This window comes from Lipotes vexillifer, unplaced genomic scaffold (genome assembly GCF_000442215.2).
Source record: "Lipotes vexillifer unplaced genomic scaffold, Lipotes_vexillifer_v1.1 scaffold371, whole genome shotgun sequence".
Lineage (NCBI taxonomy): Eukaryota > Metazoa > Chordata > Mammalia > Artiodactyla > Lipotidae > Lipotes > Lipotes vexillifer.
The window spans coordinates 474,807-487,108 of record NW_006786304.1 but is presented as its reverse complement, the minus strand read 5'-3'; the positions used below and the strand labels follow the sequence as shown (position 1 = coordinate 487,108).

Genomic DNA, 12,302 nt, shown 5'->3' with positions numbered 1-12,302 from the left:
ATGCGGGGGACACGGGTTCGTGCCCCAGTCCGGGAAGATCCCACGTGCCGCGGAGCGGCTGGGCCCGTGAGCCATGGCCGCTGAGCCTGCGCGTGCTCTGCAACGGGAGAGGCCACGGCAGTGAGAGGCCCGCGGGCCCACAAAAAAAAAAAAAAAAAGAGAGAGAAGGGGATCCTAAGTGTAGTAGAAGTGTTGATCCCAGGCATTGGGGGCAGTAGGTGGTTTTGTTTGAGGTGGGGTAAAGTTGGTGAGGATTAAACTGGAATTAGTGAGGGATCTGTTGGAGGGGTAGGAATGAATGATTTATCTGAGGAGCATTAAAGAATGGATGGAGGGCTTCTGAGGGAGAGGTGACCTAAGGGGCAAGTCAGAGTTGGGGTATGGAATTCTTGGGAGATGGGAGTTATTCTGAGGAAGTGAAGATGTCTAGAACTCAGCGGAGAGCCTGAAAAGGATTGGCTGAGGGTCCTGGGAGGGTAGGAAGGGGTTACCTATAATTTGGAATCTGTAGATTTGTATACAGTCTTACAGAGTTGATTAAAGTGCTCTCTTGTCCCTTTTTCAGCTGAGTCTCATAGCACTCTTTGGAGAAGGAAAGGCAGTGATTTCCTCCTCTGTACAGAAAGGAAGGAGGCTCCACAAAGCAAATTGACTTGTCTCTAAGGGAACTCCAGGTGGGATAGGAGAACTTTGGGGACTGGGGTTCGTTGTGAAATAGAAAGCAGCCTGGGAATCGACAGACTGCATTCTGGCTACAGTTTTGCCTCTGACTCTGTAATGTTGGACCAAGGTTGTCAGAGAATTGGAAGGGAGACAAATAATAATAAAAAGGGTCTTCAAGGGAACTCATACAGTCTGGAGGTTAAAAACTGGTGTGTGGGCTTCCCTGGTGGCGCAGTGGTTGAGAATCTGCCTGCTAATGCAGGGGACACGGGTTCGAGCCCTGGTCTGGGAAGATCCCCCATGCCGCGGAGCAACTAGGCCCGTGAGCCACAACTACTGAGCCTGCACGTCTGGAGCCTGTGCTCCGCAACAAGAGAGGCTGCGACAGTGAGAGGCCCGCGCACCGCGATGAAGAGTGGCCCCCGCTTGCCACAACTAGAGAAAGCCCTTGCACAGAAACGAAGACCCAACACAGCCAAAACTAAAAATAAATAAATTAAAAGAAGGCTCAACATTAAAAAAAAAAAAAAACTGGTGTGTATCTCTCATACAATGTTTTAATCTTTTTGAAATTAGTTGCCAGCATTTAAAAATCTAGAGAACTGGCCAAATTTGGGGCAGTTTGAGCATCAGAAGGAATAAAGTCGACTTCACGTAGAAATATTTAATAATGTGTCTTCTGATGTAGTGAAGTAAGAACCTCAGTGCATCATCTTCTATGTTTTCCTGCCAGATATCATGTTTTCACAGAACAGAGGAACAAATTAAAGGACACCATTGAGGTAATGATGAGATGTCCAGAATGTGGGACGTTTTACAAGACGACTGTCCTGGTTTTCTTCCAGAAGTCAATGTCATGGAAAAAACAAGCGAAGGGACTGTTGTAGATTAAGAGAGTAAAGGGTGGAGCCAAATGCAAGGTGTAACCCTGACTGGATCCTGGTTCAAAAAGAAAACTTCCCTAAAATACATCTTTTAGGCAATAGGGGAAATTTGAGTATTCAGTCCTGTTAGATGATATTTGGGAATTATTTTCTAGATGTGATAATAGTGTGGTTATGAAGGAGAATGTCATATTTTTGGAGTTGCATGCTAAAGGTGTGAAGTGCTGTGATGTTGGCATATGGGTAAAGCCAGTAGGGCAAAATGTTAACTATTCTTTCTATTTTTCTGTATGTTTGAAATTTTTTATGAGAAGTTGGGAAGATGTGTCTGTCTTCCTCCCAACCAACCCCACCCTCCCCACATATGGAGATTTCACAGTTTCTGATTTCTGTCTTTTGAAAAATAGTAAGGTCAGACATCTCCACATTGGTTGGAGCTAAGCAGAGGCCGCCTCTTTTATTTGGCCACACCCGAGGATGTGGGATCTTAGTTCCCCAACCAGGGATCGAACCCGCATCACCTGCATTGGAAGCGCAGAGTCTTAACCACTTGACCGCCAGGGAAGTCCCGAGGCTCTTTTGCATAGAGTCTGGGCTCTCTACTTGGCCGTCGTCTCCAGCAGCTCTGCTTCACTCATTGACAGAATTGCCTGGCCCCTGTAAGCACGTGAGTTTGCATCTCTTGCTGTGGCGCCGAGCCCATTTTGTGGATGAGGTTCAGGGAAGGGAGCCACCTCTCCCAAGGTCACACACCAAGTACATAGAAGAAGGAGGACTTGAATCTAAGCCACTAACTTCAGGTTCACTGCTATTTCCACAGTAGCTCATTTGCCACAATGGGAGCTCATTCTTTCAATCAGATGAGCATAAAGGAGAGTGTTGAAGCTGGCAGCCCTGTATGTTCTCAGACTGTGTGCTTCAGCAGTTTTTGCACCGACTTTCACAGCAAAGGCATGTCTAATTTTTCTCCTTCCACTCAGCGGTCATTTATCCCGTATCTAAGAGTGAGGAAGGAGGGTGACTGGGAAGGGAGAAGTAGAGGATAAGCTCCCTGAGGGCAAGCACTTTATAAATGTCCAGTAATTAGGATGTGGGTTTTGACTGGTCTCTATTAAATTCCCAGTGCCTGCAAGTATGTAGACATTCAGATATTTGTTGAGTGGGTGAAATGATTGTACACTGCAAAGACCTAGGAAGTCCAGAAACCCGGGTTCAATTCCCAGCTCTGCTAACTAGCTCTCTGACCCTGGGTGAGTGACAACAATTTCTTGGCCTTAGATTCCACATCTGCAAAAAAGGAGGAGTGAGTGTGACTAAATCTTTAAGGACTCAACTGAAGTTTTTTTGTTTTTTTTTTTTTTTAGATGTTGGGGGTAGGAGTTTAGTAATTTATTTATTTATTTTTGCTGTGTTGGGTCTTGGTTTCTGTGCGAGGACTTTCTCTAGTTGCGGCGAGTGGGGGCCACTCTTCTTCACGGTGCGCGGGCCTCTCACTGTTGTGGCCTCTCTTGTTGCGGAGCACAAGCTCCAGGCGTGCAGGCTCAGTAGTTGTGGCTCACGGGCCTAGTTGCTCCGCGGCATGTGGGATCTTTCCAGACCAGGGCTCGAACCCGTGTCCCCTGCATTAGCAGGCAGATTCTCAACCACTGCGCCACCAGGGAAGCCCTCAACTGAAGTTTTGACTTTACAGGAAAGGGGCTCCAAAAACTTCCCTATATTCAAGCACTCATTACCCTACACTGCTGCTGTTCAGACAGCGCTTCAGTTGGTTCCATAGGCACCTACTTGCCATGAAAGTGACTGAGCGTATACTGGAGGCCAATCCTGGTTGTTTCATATAAGGATCAATTTTTTAGTGGTTAATAGTTGAGTTTGAATCTCAGCTCCAGAACTTCATAGTTATCTAACCTTGGATACCTTTCTTAACTTCTCTGTGCTGCAGTTTTCTCACTTATCAAATGGGAATAACAGAATCTACGTCATAAGATTATTGAGAAAGAAATGAGATTATGCATGAATAGAGTCTATGCACAGAAAGCATTCAGTAAGTTATAGCTACCATTATTTGACAAGTATAAATCACCAGCCACAAAATAAGGGAAACTAAATAGGAAATAAGTTGAGATAAATGAGATAAAGCAGGCGTCAGTGGGATGAGTGGAAACTCCAAAAGGACAAGGAAGACTGTAGGAGGAGCAGATTTGCCCAAGCACATCAAGGTGAGGAACAGTCTTAAGGTCTGTCTTGGATTCTGACAGGACATTTAAGTAAGTATAATGAATGGGCATTTGGATGGAGCAGGATTGTAGATTTAAGTGAAAAGGACTGTAGTGTTAGTTAAGCGGAGAGTATTTTTAGAAGGAGAAAATGGTCAGATCTTCCAAGTGGCCCCATTATTTTTCTGGTCACAGTGACTAGAAACCTAGGAGCCTCTGTCCTTTCTGTCCACATCCAGTCTATTGGGAATTCCTCTAGGCTTTGCTTCAAGCTCTGTCTCATCCTCCCTTCTTAGTCCAAGCTACACGCATCATCTCAGGTCACCTCAACATTTCCTCCCTGGTCTCCCCTGTTCCACGTGCGACTCTTTATAACCGACCTTGCCTGCATCTCCCTGGCTCACTCCATTCAAGCTGCTTGTATCTTCCTGGACCAGGGATTGAACCCGTGTCCCCTGCATTGGCAGGCGGATTCTTAACCACTGTGCCACCAGGAAAGTCCCATTAGCTGTTGTGTTGTTTTGTTTTGCGGTACTTGGGCCTCTCACTGTTGTGACCCCTCCCGTTGCGGAGCACAGGCTCCGGACGCGCAGGCTCAGCGGCCATGGCTCACTGGCCCAGCTGCTCCGCGGCATGTGGGATCCTCCCGGACCGGGGCACGAACCCGTGTCCCCTGCATCGGCAGGCGGACTCAACCACTGCGCCACCAGGGAAGCCCTAGCTGTGGTTTTGATCATCTTTTTTTTTTTTAAACATCTTTATTGGAGTATAATTGCTTTACAAAAAATATGGAACGCTTCACGAATTTGCGTGTCATCCATGCACAGAGGCCATGCTAATCTTCTCTGTATCATTCCAATTTTAGTATTTGTGCTGCTGAAGAGAGCACTAGCTGTTTTATTATGTACCAGGTTTATGTAATTCTGCCGATGGACATTTGGGTTTCTTTTGGTGTATTTTTTTTTAAAATAAATTTATTTATTTATTTTTGGCTGCGTTGGGTATTCATTGCTGTGTGTGGGCTTCCTCTAGTTGGAGCGAGCGGGGGCTACTCTTCGTTGCAGCGCGGGCTGCTCATCGCAGTGGCTTCTCTTGTTGCAGAGCACGGGCTCTAGGTGTGCAGGCTCAGTAGTTGTGGCTTGCGGGATCTAGAGAGCAGGCTCAGTAGTTGTGGTGCCTGGGCTTAGTGGCTCCGCGGCACGTTGGATCTTCCCAGACCAGGTCTCAAACCCGTGTCCCCTGCATTGGCAGGCGGATTCTTAACCACTGCACCACCAGGGAAGTCCTGGTGTATCTATTAATTCAATAGCAATTGGAGTAACAGTGTGATAAGTCCCAAGCACAGTCATAGATGCTAGAGATACCATGGTTTCTGGAGCTTCCTTACATTGTAATGGAGGAACGAGGAGTGAACACATAAACAAGTAGCAAAATTCTAGATAGAAAAAATGTAGACCTATTTTGGATTAGGTGGCCAGTGTGGACTTTTTTAAGGAGGGGCAGTTGAGCTGAGACCTAAAGAATGGGTCATGTGAAGAGTTAGGGGAAGAAGCAGAGAAAACAGCTAATGCTAGAGTCCTACGGTGGGAGCAAATGTGGCATTTTCTGGGATCAAGGAAGGCCAGCCTGGCTGTAGGCAAGTTACCAGGGGAGAGAGTAGGATGAGACAGGCAGGAGTGGTATGCAGGGCTTTTGGTAAGGAGCTTGCATGGGAACCATTGAAAGGTCTGAGCAGGAGAGTGTGGCATGGTCAGGTTTAGAAGCTCTCCACCTGAGATGGGGACAGTGGATTGTTGGGGGCAGGAATGGAAGCAGGGAGGCCAGGTGTCAGGCTCTTGTGGTTTTTTTTTTTTTAAAGGGAACGCTATTTTTTTTTTTTGGCTGCGTTGGGTCTTCGTTTCTGTGCGAGGGCTTTCTCCAGTTGCGGCGAGCAGGGGCCACTCTTCATTGCGGTGCTCAGGCCTCTCACTGTTGCGGCCTCTCTTGTTGCAGAGCACAAGCTCCAGATGCACAGGCTCAGTAGTTGTGGCTCACGGGCCCAGTTGCTCCGCGGCATGTGGGATCTTCCCAGACCAGGGCTCGAACCCGTGTCCCCTGCATTGGCAAGCAGATACTCAACCACTGCGCCACCAGGGAAGCCCACTCTTGTGGTTTTATAGGTGAGAAATGGTGGCTCAGAGTAGGGCTGTGTGGCTGTGAAAATGGAGGGAAGTGGTGGACGACGCTGCTGTGAATAGCATTGTACATGATTTTTGTGCCCGCGTGAGTATTTCTGCAGGATTGATTCCAAGAAGGGAATTGCTGCATTAGAGTCTGAGTAATGATAGCCCGCATTCATTCAATGCTGACTATGTGCCAGGTACTATTTTAAGTGCTTTTCATGTAATTGAGCCATAAATAAGCAGTAATCTCAGGGCCCCTAGAATGGTTAAGGATTAAAAACATAAACATGATATTCAGTGTTGTTGGCAGTTGAATTAAAAAACCTCCCAAGGGACTTCCCTGGTGGTCCAGTGGTTAAGCCTCCAAGCTTCCACTGCAGAGGGCCTGGGTTCGATACCTGGTTGGGGAACTAAGATCTCGCATGCTACGAGGCATGGCCACAAAAACAAAACAAAACAAACAAACAAAACCCCAAAACCCTCCCGAGCAGTCAGAGTCTATGGAGCTCTCTAGGATGGAGGGATCCTAGATAGGCCACGGGCTGCATGTGATTTATGTCAGAGGCATTTATGCGGAGCAGTTGCTTGAAGAGTTTAGAGGGTACTCGCCTGAGTGCCGTGATAAGGACTTTTTGAGGAAATGGAATTCGAGTTGGGGTTTGAGGTCTGGAGGAAAGGCTTGACTAGGCGGAGAGAGGAAGACAGGGTGTGTTTCAGGTGTGTGGAATGTTGTGATTTAAAGTCTGCAGGTGGGGGACTTCCCTGCTGGTGCAGGGGTTAAGAATCCGCCTGCCAATGCAGGGGACATGGGTTTGAGCCCAGGTCCAGGAAGATCCCACATGCTGCGGAGCAACTAAGCCCGTGCGCCACAACTACTGAGCCTGCGCTCTAGAGCCCACGAGCCACAACTACTGAGCCCATGCACCACAACTACTGAGCCTGTGCACCACAACTACTGAAACCTAGAGCCTGTGCTCCGCACCAACAGAAGCCACCACAATGAGAAGCCCGCGCACCGCAATGAAGAGCAGCCCCCGCTCGCCGCAACTAGAGAAAGCCCGCGCACATCAACGAAGCGAAGACCCAACGCAGCCAAAAATTAAAAAAAAAAAAAAAGAATCAGTGCAGGACTCGATTTTATCAGCCATCATTCCCATTAAAGACTTCTAGCCTGATGACATGCAAGTGTCCATAATTATTAGAACCATTTTTGGAAAAGAGTTTCTGCATGTTCTCCTTAGTAGTGGTACTTGATGAGAATGGACTCATTTCATAAATTAGGAGCAAACTCATTGGTCAGCAAGACTTGAATTTAGGTGAGACTATTCTTTGTTCTTACTAATGCTTTTCAGTGTGAATAATCATACATTTGCTGCAAAAATATTAATGAGTTTGATTACAGGGTGCTGCCTAAGATCCTGACAGGGTTTTTCATGATATATGATGCAAACTCTTTATTTCCTTTTTTTTTTCTTTTTTCTTTTTTTGGCCTACTGTGCGGCTTGTGGGGTCTTAGTTCCCCAACCAGGGACTGAATCCAGGCCCTCAGCAGTGAAAGCACGGAGTCCTAACCACTGGACCTCAAAGGAATTCCCTTTATTTCCTTTTTCAAATATGAAAAATTCTGATTCTGAAACACTTCTTGTTCAAGGGATTTCGAATAAGGTATTGTGGACCTATACTGCCTTCTGCTGACCTCAGAGTTAAGTCCAGACTTCTCTGACTACCTTTTTTAAAAAAATTTATTTATTTTATTTATTTATTTTTGGCCGCATTGGGTCTTCCTTGCTGTGTGTGGGCTTTCTTTAGTTGCTGTGCATGGGCTGCTCTTCGTTGCGGTGTACGGGCTTTTCATTGCGGTGGCTTCTCTTGTTGCGGAGCATGGGCTCTAGGTGCACGGGCTTCAGTAGTTGTGGCACGTGGGCTCTAGAGTGCAGGCTCAGTAGTTATGATGCACAGGCTTAGTTGCTCCGCGGCATGTGAGATCTTCTCGGACCAGGGCTTGAACCCGTGTCCCCTGCATTGGCAGGCGGATACCCAACCACTGCGCCACCAGGGAAGCCCTACCATTTTTTTTTAAGCCTCATCTTCTGTCACTCTACAGGCTCAGAATGAGCTAAACACTTCTCAGATGCGCCCCCTTTCGTGCCACCTTGTGTATTACAGCTTAAATAGTACCCCTTCTCCCCTTCTCTTCTGCTGTCACGCTAGTTCAAGCCATCATCCTCTCTCACCTTAACTGTGACGTTCTTCCCCTTCCAACTGTAACCCTGCCCCCACCCCATGGCTTTCCATCATGTTTAGAATAAAATCCAGAATCCTGACAGTGCCTGTAAGAGCCTTCATGATGTGGCCCCTGACTCTGTCTACAGCCTCATCTACCATTTTTACCTTTTTTAAAGATTTTTTTGATGTGGACCATTTTAAAAGTCTTTATTGAATTTGTTACATTATTGCTTCTGTTTTATGTTTTGGTGTTTTGGCGGGGAGGCATGTGGGCTCTTAGTTCCCTGACCAGGGATCAAACCCCGCACCCCCTGCATTGGAAGGTGAAGTCTTAACCGCTGGACCACCAGGGAAGTCCCCCATTCTTCCCTTTGCTCACTGCTCTTCAGCTGCTCTGTCTGCCTTCCTGCTCCTGGAATATGCCAAGCACTCCTCTGCTTCAGGGCTTTTGCACTTGCTTTTTTCTGTACCTGGAATGTTCCCCCAAGTATCTGTATATATGTCCTTCATTTCATTTTGATTTTTGCTCAGCACCTCTGTGGAAAGGCCTTCATGATCAGTCTGACTAAAGTCACATCCTCCATCATTCCTGATCCATACCATGCTTGATTTTCTTCACTTTTTGAGATATTATATATCTCTATTTGTTTGTCTGTCTACAAAATACAAGCTCTGAGGGCAGGAATTGTGTCTGTTTATTCACTGCTGTATTTCCACACCTTGGAGGGGGGCCTGGCATAATAGGTGCTCAATAAATATTTGTTGAATGAATTGTTCTCAGCAGGATAGATTGGAGCCTGTCTCTTTTTCAAGATTTGAGGCCTGGATGCTTAAGTGCAGTTAATGAAATCCAAGATCATTTCCCTGTTTTTGTCTTGTTTTATTCTTCAATGATTCGGGGAGCTTCCACTGTCCTCTTTCATCCCGTTGACAATATTTGCCTTGTAGGCTGCGGGCCTCCCGGGTGCTTCTTGTTGGCATGAAGGGACTCGGGGCTGAAATCGCCAAGAATCTCATCCTGGCCGGAGTGAAAGGACTGACCATGCTGGATCACGAGCAGGTGAGATGCCGCCTTATCACTCTCCTTCGACATCTCCCCTCTTTGGTATAAACACTTGGAGATTTCGTGCCTTCCTACTTTCCCCTTCTGGGCTGTGAAAGAGGAGGGCTGGCATCAGTGGCACTGTAGCCCTTGGAGACTGACAGCGCCAGCACCGGGTTTGAATTCAGCTCACCATATCCTACGGGATGATGACCTTGCCCGTCTGTAAAGTGGAGTTAGCATCTCCCTTGGAGGGTGATTGTGGGGAGTAGAGGAGTGCTCTTCCAATCTATACCTTTAAATCACCTGAATCACTCATTTAAAATGCAGAATTGCCTTGGGGCTTTGTTTTGGTATAGCTTTCACCTCTAATGATTCTACTTTACAAAGTCTGAGGTAAGGCTCAGGAATATATACATTTAAAAGGTATCTCAGAAGAAAAACAGGTATCTCAGGAGATCTTGATGGAGATGCTTCACAGGCATTACCTTGGGAAATGTTGGATGAGAGAGAATGTATATGGACCACTTAATGTAGTGCCTGCTTGTAATAAGCATCCAATAGTTAATTATATGATAAAATATTATTTAATTGATAATAGAACCATAGTCCCCAACCCCCATGTAGCTTTCTCTGACCTATCTTTTCTCCAAAGTGAAAATAACTGCTGCTTTGTCTACATTCTCATGCCTCAATGATATTTTGGTTTTCTTTTATAGAAAATTTCAAATATATACAGAAGTAGAATAATATTTGACACCTCACCTACTTGGCTTCTACAGATACCAGTGTTTTGTTGATCTTTTTATTTATCTTTTCCCCTGTATTTTTTGGGACAGTTTTTTAAAGCAAATTCCAGAAATCATGTATTTTTTTCAGTTAAAATATTTCAAAAATTGTGTTGTCACATGATATTATTTGTGTCTTTTTTTCCTTTTAGGCAATGAACAGGGGTCCTGTCTCATGCTAAGTAACTAGCACACACAGTGTGAGGTATAGGCTCTGTAAACAAAAGTAAATGTTAATGAAATTTTTAAAAGCTCTCCTGTTTGGAGTTTCAGGAGAAAATAATATCTAGAATTTTTGTTGTCTTAATTCTCCTGCAATACGAAGAGACACATAGATTGGCTCACTTAATATCACAGTCACAAATTGATTTTTGACTTGAATTCAAAACTTTCTAAGGAAAGAAAATCCCTGCAAGCAAGCTGCCAGATAATTAACTGAACCCTCCCAGCTTTGACATCCCCCCGCCCACCAGCCACAGTGCCCCCTAGGTGGCAGGAACACCGCATCCAGGGGAAGAATTTGTTTGCCTGGGTAGAGAGGGTAAGAGTGGAGACCCAAGGGAGGATGGCTCCAAAACCTGGAGGCCGTTGGTGTGGAAAAACGAAACCACAATGGGATGGTAGTTTCCTCATTTGGTTGGAAAATCTGAGAATGGGGATGAGAGAACACTGAGGCCGTGTGATGTGGTTCTCTCACTGCCTCGGCACTGGCACGAATGCCACCCAGAGTTGGAGTCAACTGTTGCCTCTTCAGTTTAAAGAGACTGATAGTGCCTTCTACTTGCCTTCCGCTGTAAGGCCTGACTCCTCTGACTGGTTTTCAAAGCCTGACACGGTGGTTCTCAATCCCATCTGTGCTGTAGAATATTTGGGGAGTTATTTAAAAATAAAAGTTCTCCAAGTGAGTCTAAAAGTCAGGGAGGGTTGAGAACCACTGGTTTCATATAACCTGGTCCCAGTCAACTTACCCAGCCTGACTCCCATATCATAAATTTCATAGTTCGTGAACACTCTCTGGTGGTTCTGCCTTTTGTAGTTTGCTTGTGCTTTTTTTTTTAAATTAATTAATGAATTAATTAATTTATGGCTGTGTTGGGTCTTCGTTTCTGTGTGAGGGCTTTCTCTAGTTGCGGCAAGAGGGGGCCACTCTTGATCACGGTGCGCGGGCCTCTCACTATCGTGGCCTCTCTTGTTGCGGAGCACAGCCTCCAGACACGCAGGCTCAGCAATTGTGGCTCATGGGCCTAGTTGCTCCACGGCATGTGGGATCTTCCCAGACCAGGGCTCGAACCCGTGTCCCCTGCATTGGCAGGCAGATTCTCAACCACTGTGCCACCAGGGAAGCCCCTTGCTTGTGCTTTTGTCCCTGACTAGGAACGTCCCAGGAAGATGGTGCTGCATTTTGCAGAAGCTTTGGAATCATGAAGGCTTGGGCTCAAATCACACCTTCTGAAGCTGGGAAAGGGAATTAACCTCACAGAGACTTAGCTTGTTCATCTATAAATTGAAGATGTTAATTCCTGCCCCTTAGAGTTTTTCATTTCGTTTATGTCAGCAAGCATCCAAGAGCACCCGCTGCCTACCCTGAAGTAGTCTAGGTACTGGCGATGGAAAAATGCACAAGATTTGCTTCCCATCCTCAATTTTTTTCCAGAAACCAGAGCACGCTACCTGACTCAGGTTGTGGCATGTGGACATGAGAGAGAATTCCTGGAGTGCTGAGCTGAGTCTTAAAAAACAAGCAGAGGTTTTTCAGGGTTTGAGGAGCTGTGTTTTAGGCAGGGGACATTAGCACAAGACAGCATGGTAGAAATCGAATATAACAGTTTGGTGTTTTTAGAGTGTGAAGCCCGTGGTGCTGGGAGCGTTGCAGATTGCAGGTGAGATCCAAGTCATGAAGGGCCAGCTGGTAAGCTCTGCTGTAAACTTACTTAATTCTCTAGGTGGTGAGGAGTCATTGAAGAGTTTCAGATGGGTGAGGGTTGACTTCAGCTTTGGGCTTTCTGTAGATCACTAATACTGTGTAGACTGTGGTTGGCACAAGATATGGGGCAGAAGACTACTTAGAAGGCTGCTTTAATAGTTTAAGTGAGAGATGAAAAGGGTCTGTGGAATGACAGTGGGGATAGAGACGGCGAGAATCACTGAGAGGTGAGAGAGGCTTCGGTGGTATAGTCAGTAGGATGCTATATGGGAAAGCAAGGAGGAAGTAAAACAGCTGACACTTACTGTAAGTGCTGGACGCTGTTCTAGGAGCTGTAGTTGTAGTATCTCATTTAGGCCTCAAAACAACTCTGAGATGTAGGGATTATCATTCCTGC

General features: G+C 46.1%; 1 protein-coding gene across 2 annotated transcripts in view; it reads left to right on the top strand.

Annotated features, from left to right (window-relative positions):
- Positions 1–12,302, top strand: part of SAE1 (SUMO1 activating enzyme subunit 1) — a 70,445-nt gene that overhangs the window by 2,742 nt on the left and 55,401 nt on the right. For both annotated transcript variants that reach the window (XM_007458480.1, XM_007458481.1), the window contains exon 2: positions 9,100–9,211. In XM_007458480.1, the coding sequence (XP_007458542.1) occupies positions 9,100–9,211 (112 nt within the window). The remainder of the gene's footprint in view (positions 1–9,099; positions 9,212–12,302) is intronic.